The sequence below is a fragment of the Siniperca chuatsi genome, linkage group LG12, assembly GCF_020085105.1.
Source record: "Siniperca chuatsi isolate FFG_IHB_CAS linkage group LG12, ASM2008510v1, whole genome shotgun sequence".
Classification (NCBI taxonomy): Eukaryota; Metazoa; Chordata; class Actinopteri; order Centrarchiformes; family Sinipercidae; genus Siniperca; species Siniperca chuatsi.
This window is the reverse complement of record NC_058053.1, coordinates 25,355,040-25,375,566: the sequence shown is the minus strand read 5'-3', so window position 1 is coordinate 25,375,566 and position 20,527 is coordinate 25,355,040. Positions and strand designations below refer to the sequence as shown.

Here is a 20,527-nt window from a genome sequence, read left to right as displayed (position 1 = left end):
TTAAACATTAAAAAGAAGAAAATGTGATGTTAAGTAATACTTTAATGCTGGTCACAAGCTGTTTTTCAGTTTCTACTGTACATCCCACTCAAAGTATTGTGTAATCACTCTACTCCTATACAGCTTTTCAGTGCTCATGCTGAGAGAGCATCCCATTCTGCTAAATGTGGTGAACGCGTCTGTCGCGTCGAGTTAAAAATGTTTTAACTCGAAACCAAACATTTTCAGCGAGTTTTAGCAGGAAAGACTCCTGACTCCCTTACGTTCCCAAGAAGAGGAATCTCTGAAATATCTATCCTATATTTGCTACAACTGTTAGGTGAAAGTGAATGAAGTTGTGTACTCTGGTACAATTATCACTGTGCAACTACCACTGTCCTTCGGGAGGATTTTGTATTATTCACAAACACATATAAAATAACATGAAAAAGGATTTCTTTTTTAATTTGGGAACAGTCATGAATACAAAACATTTACCTGATGTAGTTGTTCAGCCAAAACCCCTCTGTCTATCTTTTATATATGACTATGTGACTTTGGTTACACTGTAATACAAATATTGTAAGATAAAATAAAGATGCTATTAATAATGCTGAGACTAAACTGGTTTATTAAAATTACTGAAGTTAGTTTTTCTCAGCTTTCCTGCAGAACCACAGCCGCTCTCTTTACTGGCAAAACACCATCATCATTTCCTGTGCTGGCACATAAGTTTCCATGACAGCAGAGGGAAACCGGCGCTATAAAGGTGAGTTTCACTGTTTTTGCTGTATTTTAATGAAAAGTATTCAGTGTGAGACTGTGTGCTCACTAGTGTTTTGTGACTTTTAAGTGTCTGAGGCTTTCTGTGTAACTGTGAGATACTGTAGGATGTTCCTGACTCACTGCATGATGGCTAGGATTGTGTTGACAGTCCTCTGCCTGCCTGTGTGGAGCGGTGAGTATAAACAGACTTTTTCTGATGTGATGATAGTGATGTTCGGTACATGGATTCGTTACACTTTTTGCACTGTCCAGTGTTAATACTCAACTATCAGATGACAAAAGATGCATGTTTGACAGCAACTGTTATTTGACAATTTTGCTGGGCCTCTGTAGGCTCTCGCAACTAAAACCCTGACCTTAGGCTAAGATGACTCCATTTCTAATCCTCAGCCAAACAATCAATTTAAGATGAACTGACTTTAGCCACAGCCTGATTAACACTGAATAACACTCTTTTCACACCATTGTGAGTTTGAGCTGAAACCAGACCTTGTACTGACACATTAGAGATACCTGATTAATTTCTAACAAGATTTCACAAATAATATGGAACAACTGGATACATTTTTGATATTTAAAAAAAAACACATTCTGTGACAGAACTGTACGAATGCTATTTTCATACTGACGTCTTCTGTGCTGGTGGAGCAGACCAGTTATATGAAGGCAGAAGTCTCCAACTGATTTTAGGTGTAAAAGGTGTGGGAATGTGTTGTCTATGGGGAACCACCTACTTTTATTAGGCACTGAAAAAAATGCGTTGCAAATGATGAACATAGATAGTAAACTACACTAATACAGTACATTGCTGAAAGAACAGTACAACATTTTGGGAAATATGCTTTCTTACTTGCTGAGAGTTGGATGAGAAGATTGATACCACTCTCATTAATGTGCAGTAAATATGTAGCTGGAGCCAGCAGCCTGTTAGCGTAGCAGCACAAAGAAAGCGAATAAGCATTTTTTCCAAAATGTCGAACTATTCCTTTGAGCCTTTCCATCTGAATGGCTTACGGGTGGGAATGATGGTGCTTATGAAACTTTTCTGTCTTATCAAACTGCTTTTCGCCAAAATACGTGGCAGCAGTGCTGTTGAATTAAGATTTCATAATGAAATTTTCCTTATTAATGGTCCTGTGGTGGTCATACTGTGGCACTGGAACCTGAAAGCACTTCATGCACTGCAATTCAATGGCTATGTGGGTCACAGACCAGTGTTTAATGCTGTTTCAGTAACAAGTAGTGATTACAGGGATTACAATTTGAAATTACCTGTACATTTTGGTTAAAAATGCCAATATTTTGAGGTTTGTTTGCTGTCTTACTAGGAGCTGAATGGGAGGGCTGATATCAGTTTTTTTCACTGTGTGTTCAGTGGAAAGACTAGATGGAACATGTTTGCTTGGCGTCTTAGCTAGAAAGCCACTGGTGAGCCTACATTAAGGAATCACCTGGTTTTGTTTGGTGTTGGGAGCGAGTGTGAACCCTGCAGCTACACTCTGAGGACGGGGCGTCTGTAGAGCTGCTGTGTGCAGTCAAACCACAATGTTTCATTTTTAAGGTCTCCATGTGTTAAACACAGAGGAAGTGATGTGTGGGTGTGGAGAGTTTTGGGATTTGACCTTTGACAGAGCTCAGTTACAAAACGTAATGTGACAAGTAATGAAATTAATTCTGCTGCTGAGTAGTTAGTAAAGTAATGTAATGACATTTTTAATTAATATGTAATGATTAGTTGATTACATTTTCCAAGTAACTGTCAAAGACACATTAACAGTCAGTGAGCATTTTCCATTTTCCACCTCTACTTGTAAACTTCAGAGGTTTTAGCTTGCTCCTTCGCAGACAGCTGCAGCATGTAGTGAGTTTGTTCTCGCTTCAGTTGCTGTCTGTAGTACATCTGCAGAGGTATTGTCTGTCTTTTGCTTTTTGGATTCAGTATGAGGTCAAAACTCTCAGAGGACACAAAAATACAGTGCACACCAGTCCATTTCTTAACTATCTCTGCTCCCTTCCCTTTTTTCTGCCAGCTGTGGAAGTAACCCAGCCCTATAGAGTGGTGAGCACCAACGGTACAGCACAGGTCCCATGCTTCATCCAACCCCAACCCTCCTACCACCAGATCCAACCCTACTATGACCAAAGCCTGCTATACCCCTACCCTGACCCCGAGGAGCTCCGTGTGACTCTGCTGAAAGGCCTCCACGGCTCCCAGCAACTCTGCTCGTCCATCCTCAACTTCACAGAGCAGAGAGAGACGAGTGTGGAGAAAGAGGGAGAGGTAAGGCTGTGGATGGATTGATGTTAACTTATTCCAACTTTAACCAAAACAATGTAACATTAAAGGCCCTGAAAATCTGCTTCTTTTTATAAGAGATGGGGATCCTACATGAAAACACAAGTTAGAACAGGTTTCCATTAGAGCGATTTTCTTTATTTGTGTTTTTGAAGTTGAAAAAATAGTGATGTCACATACCTCTGTGCACCAATTAGGATTTTCGCAACATTTGAATCAGAATCTGATGAAAGTTGGTTGGCTGCTTTTCTTGCCAGGCCACTGTCAATCAAAACTGATCAAACCACTCACACACAGTTCTGATGAAGCAGATTAGCTGAGTGTTTGAGTGTTAAACTGTTAATAAATAATACATAATGATGTTTTTCCCTTAACTTTAACTTTGATTGTTGCATATTTAGTCATGAATATACCAAATACTTAAGATATGAATAGGGGCTTTAACCCCCCAAACTATGACAAAACATGTGTGTTTTTGATTCAAATAGACACAATAATATTATAATAATCACTTTTAATAGAAAATGATTTGAAACATCTTCATTGGATATTGGATTGAAAAACAACCTTCATCACTGTCCAACAGGTAGGGGGGGGCATGAGTATGGCATAAAGGAAAACAAGTCCAGGCCTTCATCAGTATGGCATAAAAACTCAAGATGTGGATGGTTAAGAATAGTCTTTAGTAAATATGGGCTACCACATTATAAAATCGGATCAGTGCGCATGCTTTTCTCAGGTTGTCTTGTCACAGAAAGAACCTAAGCAATGGGATTACTTATGCAGCATCCTACCAATGGATGAGAGCATATATATATATATTTTCCTCCTTTCCCCTCCATGAGCACCAGTGGGTGTAAGGGACAAAAGACGCACTCTTGTAAACAATTGTTGATTTTGGACTTTTTTAATATAATAATAATAACCCATTTGTAGTTTCCTACTTGTTCTTGAAAATATTATATTCATATGTCATGACTTAAAGCCATTTGTTAACTGCTGGAATCAAACTTAGGTTTATTGTTTGTTTTAGGTGCAATGCTCTGCTCAGATGAGAGAGGGCGCTGTGGAGGTGACAGTGTCTGGACTGAAAGCCACAGACACAGATATGTATCGCTGTCAGATAGAGGTCTTCTACCCACCACCATACCTGAGGCTCGTGGGCAACGGCACACTCATTCATGTCTTAGGTGAGATACCCACACATGACATGATATGAGCATGTTTATCCACTGAGCTCACAGTCCACACATCTTTCTTTTAGTCTCACTTTCTCTTCATTCATTCCCTTTCTCCACAGACAGCTCTGATTGTCCTGTGCAGGGGGCTCAGAGACAGATTGCAGACCAGCATGTTGAAGAAGAGGGTGATGAGATGATGGCACCAGTCAGTATTCCTGTGGTTATACTGGTGACACTGGTCATGTTTGTCCTCATCATCATTATCTTCCTCCAGGTCAGAGCATTATTATTTTACTTTATTTATGTTATGATTGTGGTGTGATGATTAATAACATTCACAACCTCCAGATTAAAAATACCTGAACTTTAATGTAAATACAATATTGTACATGGTCAATGTGTGCCAACACCATTAAAAAAAAAATCATACTTGACAACATAATAACACTGTGCAGGTCTCTCTAACACTGCAGTAAGGTTGTGGAAAGTGGTTATTTATTGCTCCAGAACTCTAAGTAATTCAAGTGTCAACAGTAAAAATATGACCGTATCAATAAAGTGTGGATGAGTAAAGTTCAATTTGTGTGTTGCAGACACCTGTGGACAGTGGAAATAAATATGAGCATGCTAATACATTGTTGAATGCACTGTTGTATACTAGAAGTGGTAGCAGTAGTCTCAGCAGTAATACCTGTAGTGATAGCAGCTGAAATAGTAACAGCAGTTGTAACAGTAGCAGTAGTAGCTTTAGTGGTATTAGTGTAGTAACAGTTGCAGTAGTCTATTGTATCTATCAAGGCAAGATTACCAACCAGGCAAAGCGGCCAATTGCCTGAGACCCTACACCCCCAGGGACCCCAAAAGCCCCAGGTTCACTATGTGGCAATAGGTTTGTAGTTATATGACTCGTTGTAACGTTTGATTATATTGGAATATGCAAATCCAATAAGATGGGAGTCTTAAAATGGGTGCTGCTTTATTGAGAACTTAAGGAGGGGTCCTGTGGCAAAATCTCCATTTAAGACAGACAATTATTTCAGCTAATGCAGTGCTTACATGTGAATACCAAATTGAATTGGTGTTTAATCGCATTACCACACAGAAAACCTGGGGCTATATAACATCTTAATCTGGCCAATTGGTAGTAATAGCAGTAACAGCAGGCGTAGCAGTAACATTACTTGTAGAGCAGAAGCACTTCCAGTCTAGTCATCTTCTCTGTCCTCTTTGCTGTTACTCTCCACTGTATAGTATCTAATTAAAAGTAATCATCCTCTATTGTTTACTACATTCAAATCTGTGTGTTTTCCATTTGCAGGCTCTCCAGTGTGAACGAGGGAGGAGGGAGATTGTCAGAACGGTGCCTGGTGTGCTTCACAAGGTGGATGCTGCTGCATTTTCATGTTAAAACAGTGCATGAAAAACACAAATGTATCTCTCCCACCTCTGAATAATCACATTGGGGCCATCATGTCCAAAGCAGCATTGTATCTGCCTAGAAGCATTAGAATACCATTGCTTTTGAAAGGAGAGTCATAGGAATATAGGGTCAGTTTATTGGCCGTTTATTAAATATCACCTCTGTTGTGACTGAGGTTCTTTTTTTACAACAGCTGTAGAAAAACACCAAAATGACATTTGTGTGTCTGTGCATATTTTACTTATTAAGTATAAATATATTGTTTACATTGTTGTAAACACAAGTTATATTAAAAAGCTGTCGCTTTGATTGAGTTGAGTTGTTGAGGCACATATGGGAGCTCCCACCCTAACTGCAGCTAGGAAGGCTTGTATGTCTACTTCTGTGTATGAACTACTTGTTTGATTAAAAAATAAATGAAGTTTAACTTGGCTAAATGCTCCAGCTAAGAAAATACAATGCTTTGAATCATTAGGGTGCATTACGGCTATAGAAGGTGTTTGCCTATGAGTGTACTGAATATTCACGTTGGATATTTCCTTAAAATAAAGGTTCTTAACTTTAAATTGTAGTTTTGAGTAATGTATTATTTAAAAAGATAAATACATCAGCTTGCTACATCAGGGATGAACCATACAGATCCAAAACCCCAATCCAGATTCTGTGCTATCAGTTGTGCTGTCTTCTTTTTTCACATTTCAATTAATTATTATAATTATCAGCCAGGTGGACATAGAACAAGTGGACAATGTCACAACATGAAGATATACAGAGTGGTTTAAATTTGACTGTGGCAGCTGAAGAAAAGATTTAAGGGTTTAATTGTAGATTTCAAGCTGTGGATCCACGATGAGAACCACTTGACTGACCGAGTGGGCCTTACTACGAGTTCTCCATTTCTGTCACTCTTGCAAAGTAGGCAGGTAGTGACATACGAAGGCAAAACAAAAGTGCTTTATAATACACAGGCAAGCAGCAGACAACAAATAATTCCAACTTATTCATATTTTCTTTAAATAGGCCTATACTATTAATTGTAATTGATTGAGGAACATGCAATTTGCTTTTCCATCTGTAAATCAAAACGCTTTTTTTGGGCGATTGCAGGTTATCACTTAAAAGAAATAAAAAGCAACAGTGGACCCCCTCATCTTGGCTCTAGCGCCCCCATCAGACCAAAATTGTCCACAGACCAATCCACTTTTACACAAGAAATAGCAAAATGTGATGAGCAGCTTGTCATGAAACTTACTGAGCACATTCATGTTTCCCAGGGTATGAACCATTTTGATGACCCCAGGACCTTTCCTTGAGTGCCACATTCTGTACAAACTTGACTTTTTTTTTGCCACATTACTAGTCAAAGCAAAGTTATCAATATGTTGTTTGTTTCATTCAACACTTTGATTTTGTGGCATGTAATAAAACACTGCAGACCCTAGAGGCTGCTAGTGTGGCTTTAGATTTGAGAAATGAAAAAAAAAAAACATATCCAGTAACTAATTATAAGCCAAAGAAAAGAGATATGTTTTCAGTTTGCTACTGATTATCAGGCAGTTTATTCCAGAGAACGGCACCAAAGTAAGTGAAAGCACCCTCACCACATTTGGATCTTCTGCGTAGGGTTAGATAATCACCACACAATGACCTAAGACATCTGAGTGGATTGTAGTCACAGAGCAGGTCAGAAATGTAAAATTGGGCAGGCTGTTAATTGCATTAAAGACTATAAGTAGAATGTTGAAGTTTATTTTGTATGGCACTGGGAGCATATGAAGTGATTTAAGTTGGGGAGTAACATGTTTGGCTTCACATGTAGATATAAATAATTTAACTTCTGATATGTTTTTTCAACTGATAAAAGTTGCCCTAGTTATGTTATTCACATGACTTTCAGGTTCTGTACTTGCTGTATTCCAGCCACAGTGACTCTCAGTGTGAATACATTTCCTGTCTCTGGTTTTTAGGACCTACCACAAGCATGTCAGTCTTAGACTCGGGTTGTGGTCGATCAGAACTAGTTTGTTTGTATGACCATGTCAGAAATCAAAAGTGTTTAGAATTGTTCCAAACAGGCACACTCGAGTGATAAGCTGACATTCATAGAGAGGGGTAGACATGACACAGTTTAAATATGTGGCACACTTTTTTTTTGAGACAGTCTCTGACTGTTGGGTCTCTGTAAATAATATTATAAAGAGTTCGGTCTAGACCTGCTCTATAGGAAAAGTGCAATGAGATAACTTCTGTTATGAATTGGCACTATATAAATATAATTGAATTGAATTGACATTCATAGTGTCAGTTGTTCACATGAAAAGTGACAGAAAGAGCTACAGAGAGAAGTTCAAACCCTGGCTCCTTTCTCACCTCCACACGGCTGGCCAATCATGGTGTGAAGTGGGTGTGAAAGTTGGATCATCAGTTTCGGAAAGTTACAGAAATGGTTGGACACAGCCCCCCACTAATCCAACGTCGGAAAGGTGTGGGGTGGAGGGGGTTTTCAAAGCTATTCGACCATCCGAAAAGCAGTTCTGAAGAAACATACTGGCAGTTTTATCGTTATTCCACTGTTTCTGGAAAATTCTGGACATCTAGTATTTGAAATCACGAGAACAGTTTACCCAGCTTGTTTCTAGGACTGAGATCATCACAGCAGAGATAAATGTACAGCTGTGTGTACTTCACTAGCTACATTAGTTTAAAATGTTTAATAGTTAATAAAGACCATTCGCCATTACATTTAAACCTACCATTACAGTAATCACCCATTAAACCTACACCAGTTAGTTTACCCAGTCAAGCCCAGCTGTCAAGCTACCTTGTCTGTGGGTTATGAATATGAATGTATAGTCCAACTGATTACGTCGATTATGTAGTAGATATAATGTATTATGAGAAAGATCTGGTACAGGGACCATTAGATATGCATTGGACTGTAAGCTGCAGTTTCATTTAACTGCCAATAGATGTCACCACAAACACAGTAAGTCTGTCGAGCCGGTCTACAACGGCACAGCTGCTGGGGCATCGCCGACAAAACTTTACTTATTAACAGTGGTGGAAAGACTAGTAGAATGTCCTACTTAAGTAGAAGTAAAAGTAGAGGTGTAAAACTCTACTTAAGTAGTTCACCGTGAATGGCTCCACAATTTGTCAATTTACAATAGTTTAGTTTCTGTTGCTTTTGAGAGCCACAACATCTGTAATGGATGTGATTTTAAATGTAGTGTGGGACAATGCCGTAGTACTTAAGTAAAAATGTACTTTAGTGAAAGTAAAGTTACTGACTTTGAAAAATACAAGTACAAAAGCTTATTTAATGCACACAACATATTGTAACATGAGTTGGGCTCAAAGGATCTAGATAAATCCTGTTTGTCTACAGTTGGTGGCGGTAACGTGCCGCACTTGGCTCCAATCCGCCAATAAAATGCAAAAGTGACCAGCCTTCAGTAACTAATCTAGCTAGCCTCGGCGTGCTAATCACTAGCCTCGGAAGCTAATGAACAGCCAAGCCAGTAATCGATCCAGTGGGTTGCTAGGTTAGATGAAGTGAGTTACCTCCTTGGTGGAATGAAGTCATTGGCTTCTCATTTCCCACCGCCGGCCTCTCAGTTACCAGTGCCGACTTATCATTGGCCAGATCAGTAGATGACTTCTCAGTAGTCTAAATTTTGTCCCATACCCTGCGCCATGTTACTGCTGTCTATCATTCAAAAAGATTAGTTTTTATCTCAATGAGGCTTTCAGAGCCATGCACGTGGCTATGTGAGGCTGAAGCCTACATAGCATTTTGCACAAAGCACTGCTGTGGCTAACATCAGCATGCTAACATGTTCAAAATCACAATGTTAACATGCTGGTATACTGTTTACCATGTTCGCCAACTTAGTTCAGCGTGTTAACATGCTAACACTTACTAATTAGCGTTAAAGATAAATGGCTGTATTTATATAGCACTTTTATCCAAAGCGCTGCCTGGTGTTCACACAAGGGCATAGGCCTTGCCCCCCAAAAAAAAAAAATAAAAATTCTGAGCATTTATTTCCTGCATTCTGGTGAATTTTTCTTTACCAATTTCTGCCTTTTCTGGATCAGTTTATGGTGGAAATGTCTTAATTTAGGCTATATAATGGGAAACACAAAATTCAGGCGGCATGTGACAATTCAAAATATAAAAATATAATGGAATGTAATGCAGTAAGGCTCTCGGGCATTTTGTAATGCTTTCAAATGTGTATTCTCCTGTAGATCAACTTTTCTCATTTAATATCATCCCTGCTGAGCCAACACACATGTAGGCATGATTTAGTCTTACGAACCTCTGGACTTTAATAGCTCCTGTGTTTCAGCAAGTTTTCTGCTCATGCTCAAAACTTTCTGCACATTCAAAATCTATCCCACATATCTGTGCTCTCTGAGATTTCGAGAATAAAGTCGTAAAGTTTTGAGAACAAAGTCGGAATATTACAAGAATATAATTGAATGAGAATAAAGTCATAATATAAATATATATATATATCCATCCATTTTCACACACACATATATATATATACAGTGGCCAACTATATATATATATATATATAATTAACCTATATGTCTATATATATATAACCCACGAACCCACGATCTCCTTATTGGGAGGCAGGAGCTAGCCGCTCTGCCACTGCAGCACCCCATATATAAATATATATATATATATATATATATATATATATATATATATATATATATATATATATATATATATACTATACATGCTATGCATTAGCAGAGTGATATATATATATATATCCCCTTCAGACCGTCAGACAGACACAGAACCCCGTTTGGGACTATACTGGATGAGACACAAACCCCGTTTGGGAAGTGGCTCAGTGCGTGGCTGTGCTCTCTTCATCAGTTAGTGTAAAACCAACACTAACTGAAAACACTTCAATCAACACAAATGTTAACTTCACCACCTCTGATACAGTGCAGCTCACCGACGCTTCAGTGGGAAGCATCCTGGAGTGGTCAGACAGTCCCAAACAGAGCCAAGGTGTCTCTAAGCAAGGCGAGGACTGCAGTCCAAACTTTTTACAAGTCTAAATAACTGTAGCCTGCCAGGAAATACTAAAACATGCACATATGACTCGAAGCAACCTATGACTTTATTCTCGAAATATTACAACTTTTTTTCCTCATAATATTATGACTTAATTCTCAAAATCTCACATCACTATTATTTTTTTCTAACAGCGGCCTTGATACTCCGTCGTAGTTGACAGACAGAATTACGCCTTTTGGTTTATGTTATTCTCACTAATTTGCGGCTGACTGTTTGTGTACCAAATACATTGACTAGACACTGACGGACAACAGTCGTTATATTTAAATTTTTTATCAAAATTATTGCAGGGGACAATTCAGTTGTTGCTGGCCACAGCCACCCTGACACCAAGTACAGCTGAGGCTGATGGGAATGTCGTTAGTTTTGCAGGTATAAGTATTATTTATTAATAGTATATGGTATATATTAAAATTGTGACCTGATGATGGCACTAGATGAAAATTCAGTATTACCAAAGTTACTACAATTCATCATCTGGGGGACATAAATATCTGTACCAAGTTTTGTGGCAATCCCTCTAATAATTGTTGAGACGCTCGAAACCACAAGTTTCAACCTTATGGTGGTGCTAGAGGAAAAATCTGGGAAACACCAAAGTCAGTAGGCTTCATCCTCTGGGGACAATAAATGTCTGTACAAAATCTGATGACAATTTTTGTTGAGGTATTTCAGTCAGAAGTCAGGCTGCTAATGCTGATTGTGTCTGTGGTTTCTGTTTGTCACGCACAAAGATTTCACAGAAGCACAAATACTGAATAACAGGATGTGGACTAACACTGCTGACTCTAGTTACGCCAGATCAAATCAAAGGATTCATTCAAAGAAACTTTATGCTGATAATGAACAGATGCATACAGGTTTACCATAGATAGCCATACCAGAGAAAACAAGATTTTCTTCTCTAAAAGCTCAAAAATTCAGCCTCTTCAAAGGAAATTCAAAGAGCAGACAACCACAAATACAAAACACGTTTTCCTCCTTATTCCCCAGAGCTCTCTGTCAACAGTTACCTGTTGTCACTGAGGTCTGGATAATCTTTAGCAGTGGGGGAAGGTAACTTGAATATTTACATTTTATGCTATAATCACATATATACTTGTACTCCACAGTTCAGAGGCTACTTTTTACTTTTTCATTTATTTGACAGCAATAATTACTAGTTATTTTCTTCAAAAAAAGTTCAGTTACCTAGTTAAATATTACATCAACTCCTTCTCTGTCAAAACTGTGATTTAAAAAAAGTTAAACTGCAGGACCATCTCACTGAAAGTTCTCAGTGTTTGTGCACTGCAGGATTCAAGTTTCCACATCACACTTGTGTAAATTGCATACTAGACTGGGATTGATTAAAATTATCTGCACTCAGTAACAATAATCCAGTAATATAACAATAGTACAATTAATAATTTTAATATAACAATAGTACAATAATAATTTTACGTTTCTGGTAATCAGCATCACAGAGACCCTGACATGTTCCTCTCACATCTCCACCCTGGTCAAGAAAGCTCAGAAATGACTGTGTTTATTACTTAAGGAGGCAAAATTCCTGTGCCAAGTTCTTTTACAGAGGAGCAATAGAAAGCATCCTGACTGGAAACATCATAAACTGGAACGGGATGTGCACGGCCCAGGACAGGAGGGCTCTGCAGCGGCTGATTAAAACTGCTCAGAAGGCCATTGGTACCAACCTACCGAGCATCAGTGGTATCGGGGAGGTGAGGTGTCTGTGCAGAGCCCAAAGGATACTAAAGGACAGCACCCACCCCAGCCACAGCCTGCTCACCCTGCTGCCGTCTGGAAAGAGATACACAAGTATCCGCTGTTGTACCACCAGACTTCAGGGCAGCTTCTTCCCTCAGGCTGTGAGACTAAATTCATCCTCAACACTTCATAATGTAAAATAGTTTTCATTTCTACTTCTATGACTTATTATTTATTCACTGATCTACTTTAAATATTTTTCGAGTAGCATAAAGGGAACTATGAAACAAAATCTCATTATACAACCCTGTGATGTAAAATCTTGTATCTTGTGATATAATATATATTCTTATATTTTGTTCAAAATAATGCTGACAGGAGCCATTCTGCCTGTATAATGAGCACTTTTAAATGTGCTAATAGGCTACATGTATATAACGCTTTTTATCCACAGCGCTTCCCACAAGGTTTTTGCCGCTCATTCACCCATTCACGCGCACTGGAGACTACCAGGGTCTTTTCTGTGGATTGACTAATCAATTCATTGACTAATCGTTGAAGCTGTAGACTTGACAGTGTTTTTTAGATGTACTAAAATGGACCCTGTAGTGGCATCATTTTTGACCGTACATGTAAAGATTAGATTCATGGTGTTGGGTATTGCTGGCCCCTGGAAATATACATACATCAAAGTATCCGAAGTATTTCAGGATTTTATGATGAAGAGCCAATTATAGGGGTTAAACCCCATGGATCTATACAACTTGGCGTACTCTGGTATAAAAGTTAAACACCAAAGTTGTGCCCCAAATTCAAAACTTTTCCACTGAAGGAAACAAATACATATTATTTCCTGCTGTGCAGGAAGTGGTGTATTTTACACTTCTTGTTCTGTAAAAAATCGGAAAATGAGTGACTATTGCATAATGAGTGTTAGCTACAGGAAAATGTGCCACCCACGGAAACTACAGAAACAGCAGTTTGAGTGAACAGTTCATAACTGGAGAGTGTGGAGGCATGACAGCAATGAAGTGCAGGCACCACAGAAACACAGAATTAGGTTAGATCAGCATCAAGTCCAACCTCAACCTTTCCTGTTTAATAAAGCGCTCAGCATCAGAATGAGGTGTTTGTCGTTGATATCTTTCTTAACTTTGGCTTCTTTGTACTGTTATAAGTTTTTAGGTCATATCCAGTTTTCACCACAGTGCGAGAAGGCGCAGAAACACTGAGATGACAGCTTGCAGCTTCAACATCTTCATCATCTTCACAATTTATCTGAGCTTCATCTTCCATCCAAGCCATGGTAGGACTCTCCATTTCACCATCTACTGTCTGTAGGAATTTATATAGTTGTAATTTCAAACTTTTAAGTCTTATATTTATTTGTTGTATTATAATAATAACAACAATATGACTAATACTAATAATTCACCTAATGATCTACTGAAACTTGTCTGATCAACCATTGGTTTACATTTTCTTTATACTGAGGTGTTTCCACATTTTTTGTTGTAAAATAATTTGTTGTCATTTATATTTCTGACACACACACAGTCACAGTCAATCTTGACACACAAAAGAAGTGCTGACTGAAAACATTCACCTGTCTTTGATTTCTTAAACAGGCTGATTTCACTTCTAAAGGAAATCGATTCCCTGATGAAAATTTACAAACAAAAGAAAGTTAGATGTTAATGTTCAAGCTTGATTTGAAGTGTTTTCCAAGAGTAGTTGAATTCTTTTCATTCATCAGGTTTTGAGGTGATTCAGCCACGCAATCGGACCGTAAACCCAGATGGGTCAGTCTCTATCAGCTGTGAACACACTGCAAATACCAACTCTGTCATAGATGTTCGACTCTATGGCATATATCGGTATGTATCTCGGTGTCGTTAAATTAGTGGTATTTGCGTGATGGTAGGATGCTGAGTTGTGAAATACACAAATTAAGGGGGTTGATGCTTTTCCAGCTGGAAACTCAATTTCATGCCAAAACAAATAACAAAATTACAAATAAAGAAAAGAAAACAATGTCAATGTGACTGTGTTAGCATTATCAAGAATACAATGTTAGCGGCCACTACATGTTAAAAGAATATTTCAACATTTTGGGAAATACACTTATTTGATTTCTTGCTGAGAGTAAGATGAAAAGATTGATACCACTCTAATGCCTCGTCGTGGTATCAGTCTTTTCATCTAACTCTTGGTAAGAAAGCAAATATGTGTATTTCCCAAAATGTTGAATTATTCCTTTAATTCATCAACTGACCTAATTAAAGACTTAAGACTTCGCTGGTGTCTAATATGTCTTTGTCTACTCTCAGAACAGACAAAACAGTGCTCTGCCAGAAGGGAATGATAAACTGTAGCAACATTGTCATGCATCAAGAGAATCCCAAAAAGTGGCATTTCATTATACTCAACAGTGGGTCGGAGGCCATGAACAGTACATACCAGTGTGAGTTCACAGTGAAAAAAGATGATCTAGATTCCACTAAGAGCGGAAACCCAACCATACTACTGCCAGGTATGTTTAACCCTTTGGAAAATTTGGAAGATGTAAATACAGACCAATGAAGAAATACAAAAAAGCGCAATACAATACACATGGTTATATGTCTCCTTTTATATTCTATATACAGTTACTGAGTCTTAATTAAATAAAAAAACATAGTAAAAAGACAGTTATTTACCTTTTCAATTTTAATAACTGAACAAACAGTTTTTTTTTGTGACTCAACAATACTCAAAATTTGAAACTAAGTTTTCTGGGGATTAAATATTTATTTTCATTTTCTTTTAAATATTCACTCATAATATTTGAATTTATTCTAAACTTAAAAGCTGTATCGAACAAACACATTACTACTGATTTTGTGTATAAACCAGTATAGTACAAACAGGAAATATATCATGTTTTATTAGGTCAAAAGGAAGTGGTCTGTGTACGTCCTCCTCCACCTCCTAATCCTCCTCCTCCTCCTCCTCCTCCTCCTCCTCCTCTGTGGATTCTGATTGGTCTGCTGGCCCTGATGTTCCTGTACAGCTGCGTCATTACCTTCTTCTACATCAGACTGAGGGTGACTATCTGTCTGTCGTATTGTCTGTCTGACAGTCTCCCTCTGCTTGTCTGGCTGTCTCTGTGCAATTGTCTCGACCCTGAAGCGTCTTTATTTAAAAAAAAGACAATACCACAACTACTACAACAACTTAATGAAAAGCACCTGATACATTCAAGACTACACGTCAGGAAATTTGGATGGCTGTGGTGTTGTGCAGCACAAAACATGAAGTAGCTGACTCTGGTTAATGACCAAATACTATGGAGTCTAGAGACTACCATGGTCACTTTATGGTCTTTTGTGTCTATGGTCTGCAGCATAGGTCATAAACCCCACCCCCTCCATGTTAGCAGATGGGACATGGGCCAAACTAAAAACTCAAAGTACACGTCAAATTAATTTTTCCCAAAGATAGTTTCTGTCATTTTAGGTAGTTCTTATCATGCTGATGTGTGTTCAAGTGTTCATTTTTCTTTTAAGTTTGGTCCTAAGTAGTTATTTGAGGCTATAAAAACGGGGTTTCACATCATGATTGACAGCTGAGGCTGGCTCGCAATTGAGTCGTGGCGGGACCTCGATACTTCCACTCCAACCCAATCACTACTGCGCAAGATGGCAGCTTCCGTATCCGGGATATTTTGGCTTCTTTTTAGTCCAGTGGGAGGAAGTGGAGACGCGTCATCCATCTTTATATACAGTCTATGGTAGAAAAGGTTTCAGTCGTAGTCATCTGGACGCTGTTTTCAGAATCAAGACGTTTCGGCTCCCATCCGGAAGTCATTCTCAATAGTGAAAAATGGTCTGAGAACTCAGAAATTTAAGCTACTCTGTGTTGCTTAAGCCCTGCCCTCGGGAAGGAGTCTTCCTGTGTTTCTGCTGTTTACCCTGCCTAGTTTCACCTGAAACTGACCTTCTTTTGTTTCCATGATGGCCCAGTAATCAGTAATCAGGCCTATTGTTTTCTGGCTGCACCTCCCTCATCACTGTTAAGTACCTGATTAGCATATGATTGGCTTGACCATGGTGTTAATACACTGTGGTAAACGGTTGGCAAGTTGAATCTCAGACCACCATTTCTGTTTAAAGAGGGGTTTTCTTTTTTCACAAAAATGGCTTCTTTGACTCCTCTTTCAAACCAACCCTTCTCTCTACTTAGAATCTTCACCTCACTGTCTTCAAATGCGTGGTTTGTATGCAATGTTACAGTAAAGCTTTTAGCAAAACATTGCATCTAAAAGCTTTACTGTAACTTTGCACATATTACAAGTTATAAGTTGTGTCTACAAGTTTAAAAGAAATATGTTCAATAATTTCAGGGCAAAAAGAGTGGCACTACAAAATGTCAATATTATGTCGTTGGTTTACCACATTCTTACCACATTTTTTGAAAGAAAGGGTTAGTGATGTGAGAGGCAAAATGAAACAAAATTTATAAACTCTTACCCTCTCACTTTATCGCTTATTTTTTTCTCTATTCACTCTCGTTTGTTTTGAACTGAAACAGCTTTAACTATAGCAGCTACAACTAAATTATGGCTTGTGACTACATTTTTTAGAAATTGATGACCCCATATCAGATGTAAAGGAACAGCATCTGTTATGTGTTACATTGCCCATTGGGAACAATTCCTCTCCTGCAGTGTTGGAGGCTTGTTTTTACTCATATGATTAAGAAATTCCTTAGAAATGTGTTACTTTTCTGTTTCTGTGTTTCAGTACAACAACAAAGATCCTGAGAACTCCACCTATGTAGAAATGAGGAACGTTCCTCGGCCAAGGAATCGACCTTTCAACATTAATTGTGGGTAGCTGACTCATCGTTCGTCACCGTTGGCCTTATGGTGTATGTAATGAGGGGGAAAACATACATGGACATCCTATGAGGCATTTGGAACCCTTATGACGCTGCTTTTTTCCATGCAGCTGGTATCATAGTTTCAAAGTTTTGCTGTATTTGCCTTTTTATCTCATGTCTCTTTACCTACATGAGATGAAAACCATTGTATTACTGAAGATAAACAGCAGGGTGAGACATGTGACCATGCTGTCTGCTACATCTTTTTGTCTCTGCTTTCACAGTTGTATGCAATGTGGCACCATGATATTATCCATTATATAGGATATATATGGATGTTCAGTTAATTATTAATCTTAACCTTTTTCAATCAATATTTCCAACATCCAACTTAATGGAAGCTATATACTGCTTGCACTGAGTGATTTCATGTTCCCACCGCTTTTAAAACAAAAAATGTATTATGGTTTGAGGGTTTCTATCTGGTTTGCATCCCTGACTGGTACTTGCCTAAATAATTACATTTGATTTCTTCGAGTAACTGACCGTTAACAAACTCATTAGCTCGGAAAGCTTTATTTTCCCTTTTCAATGACTTTTTATTGAACAAAATGGTTTTCATTGGTTGAATAAACAACAAATGCAAGGGGAAAGTGTACAGAACAGTGCAGAGAAAATACAGAGAAACTCCAGGCTATTGTGACTGAGTTAACGATTAGCTTGACAGCTATAGCAGTTCACTATTAGCCCTGCAAGTAGTTACTGTCACCAAGTCTCTGGCCCCCACCTATTTCGCATGAACAAGCGAATATGACTTTGTGGTGTTACCTCTGCAAAGGCAAATACATCTGGCTTTCCAACATTGAGGAAAATACATACAATAATCAAAGGGTAACAACAGGGAAAGAGAGAATGTGAGGATAAAGAGGCAGGGAAGGAAAGGGAACAGAAAATGAACTGAATGGAATACTCTTCACAACTTCTCTTTACCATAAAAGGACAATCCTCTTCAATGCCCCAACTCTCTCTCCCTTACTGCCTCCCTTACACCCTGAACCTCCGCAAAATGTATTTTTTTCTGATGATACATGAGGTCCATATCCCTTACATTTGCACTATACTGTAAATGATCATTTAACTCAGCTTTGTTCATTTCCATGTTGTATTTGATGAACTTTACTATATACTGTATAATTTGCGCTGCTTTTTTGGTCACCACAGTGTTCATGCACTCACACATCACAATGTTATTACTATTATTGATATTTATCTTTATTATCAAACATTTTTACTGGCCACTGGTTGTCACAGGAGACTTTTTTTGGGGGCCTCTGTCCTGTCTCTAGCACCTTAGGGCTTTAGCTCTCTCCCTGCTCCAACACAGCTGATTTAAATGATCTAAAACATGCAGGACAAGCGGTACTCCAGGAGAGATTTGGAAGACGCTGACCTACTATATACCTCTGACAGCAGCAGGTTGCATTGTAGATGTAACACTGACAATGGACATCAGAGGGAGACACTAGCCCACAAACATTACTCCTGCAGATTTCTATGCAGTACATAACATATTGTAAACAAAACATACAAGACAACATCAGCTGCCATTTGTTGATTTGAAGATTTTTAACTTTTCAGTGCATTTGAATAAATACAATACCATTTCTTGGATAAACCCTGATTTTAGTCATCTCGTAGCCTTTTTTCACACTGTGTCAGCCTCACAGGACTCAAGTACAGTAGCAGTATTTAAAGAATAACAATAAGTTTAAAAGACTTTCTAAACCAGGGATAGAAAAAGGATATATCATAGGATTTAGACAGGAGTTAGAATAGAGCATTCAGGTCATATATTCTGAAAATAAAAAAGTCCAAGGTTTCTTAACCTGCGAGAGAAAGATACTAATATGGCAAAAACAAATTAATAAAAAATGACAGAACTGAAAATACTTCTACAAATACTTTTATTTGTAGTAAAAAATGACAGTAATGAGACTTTCAGGGTAAAATATGGTCAACAGATCTGTATTGACAATCATACACTCTCAGCAGCAGGAATTAGTCCCAATATAGACAAACACAGATAATTCTTCTCACAGTGATTTTGTGACACAAGGAGGATGAACAATAAAAGTAGCCTGTAATCAGTGTCTGAAGGCCTGTGAAACATGTTAGTGAGGGCGTGGAGCAGTTTGAAGCGAAAAAAAGAGCTTGTCATGTCAGTTGTTTGAGTGGAAACATTCCAGCTGTCATACTACGACTGCATTTATAGGTAATTGTACCATGCAGGTAAACTTGATCAGGCCCTTGGATGTCAAGTTCACACAAGGCTTGCGGTGGCTCTGACCCTTGCACAGGTAGGTGTCCTTAACAATACAGCTTTTGAGGGGATTAAATCAGTTTTGCATTATACTTTTGCACCTGGAGCCGGTTGCACCAGCTGTTCATGCGTTCAAACTTGTTTAGGCTACTAAATGGAGTTTCATGCATCACTAAATTGACATTTTGTCCAATAGGGGTTGCACCACACAAACTACTTCTTATGTAGAGATTAGTTGTTAATTACTAAATATCTACATCCAGTAACTGCCAGGTGAAACTGCTGCGTAGCTAACTGAACTAATTGACAAAATGGTGGCTTTCTAATATATGACCCGTTTAGAGTGAAGAGTAAAAGAGGTAATATGGAGTATGGTCGACATATCTGAACTGAAACTTCATAAATGCTGTTTAATAGTGATGTAAATCTTGAAGATTTATAATTACATTTCACAAAAATATCACAACAAACTTTAAATTACAAAGGGTTATACCAATAACATTTGACTAAATTAGTCAATAATGTCATTTAGCATTATCAGATATTTCCCACTCATCCTAAACTGTATGAGTACTACTTTCTCTGAAACACAGATATTTCTCAGTGTATGCAGACATAATACATGTTTAGTTACTGGTTGCTGTAATCATTCTACCTTTCCATACTGGCTGTGAGGTGATTCCTACTCCGTTGTAAGAAATGGAGGATAAAATCAACAGTCTTCATTTTGGGCAAAAATACATTCTAAAGTTTGCCTCTCATTCACCCATTCACACACACTCACACACTGATTGCAGTGGAGCTGCCATGGAAGACACTGCACCCCCAAGTTGCACCAGGACAAGGACTGTGACATGTGGAC

At 38.3% G+C, this 20,527-nt stretch overlaps 2 protein-coding genes across 4 annotated transcripts; both read left to right on the top strand.

The window, feature by feature from the left end:
* Positions 1 to 691: 691 nt before the first annotated feature.
* Positions 692 to 6,228, top strand: cd28 (CD28 molecule). Its single transcript, XM_044217888.1, has 5 exons — positions 692 to 937; positions 2,796 to 3,046; positions 4,095 to 4,251; positions 4,362 to 4,516; positions 5,561 to 6,228. Exons 1-5 carry the CDS (start codon positions 871 to 873, stop codon positions 5,648 to 5,650), a joined length of 720 nt encoding a protein of 239 aa, XP_044073823.1. The 5' UTR covers positions 692 to 870; the 3' UTR covers positions 5,651 to 6,228.
* A 7,222-nt stretch (positions 6,229 to 13,450) lies between these two features.
* LOC122886012 (junction-mediating and -regulatory protein-like) lies at positions 13,451 to 19,026 on the top strand. Of its 3 annotated transcripts, none has more exons than XM_044217869.1 (6): positions 13,451 to 13,542; positions 13,661 to 13,788; positions 14,239 to 14,359; positions 14,915 to 15,015; positions 15,414 to 15,568; positions 17,267 to 19,026. In XM_044217869.1, exons 2-6 carry the CDS (start codon positions 13,716 to 13,718, stop codon positions 17,357 to 17,359), a joined length of 543 nt encoding a protein of 180 aa, XP_044073804.1. In that variant the 5' UTR covers positions 13,451 to 13,542; positions 13,661 to 13,715; the 3' UTR covers positions 17,360 to 19,026. The 3 variants fall into 3 exon arrangements, with proteins under 3 accessions (XP_044073804.1, XP_044073802.1, XP_044073803.1); XM_044217867.1 differs by having other exon boundaries at positions 14,813 to 15,015; XM_044217868.1 differs by having other exon boundaries at positions 13,479 to 13,542; positions 13,668 to 13,788; positions 14,813 to 15,015.
* Positions 19,027 to 20,527: the final 1,501 nt, after the last annotated feature.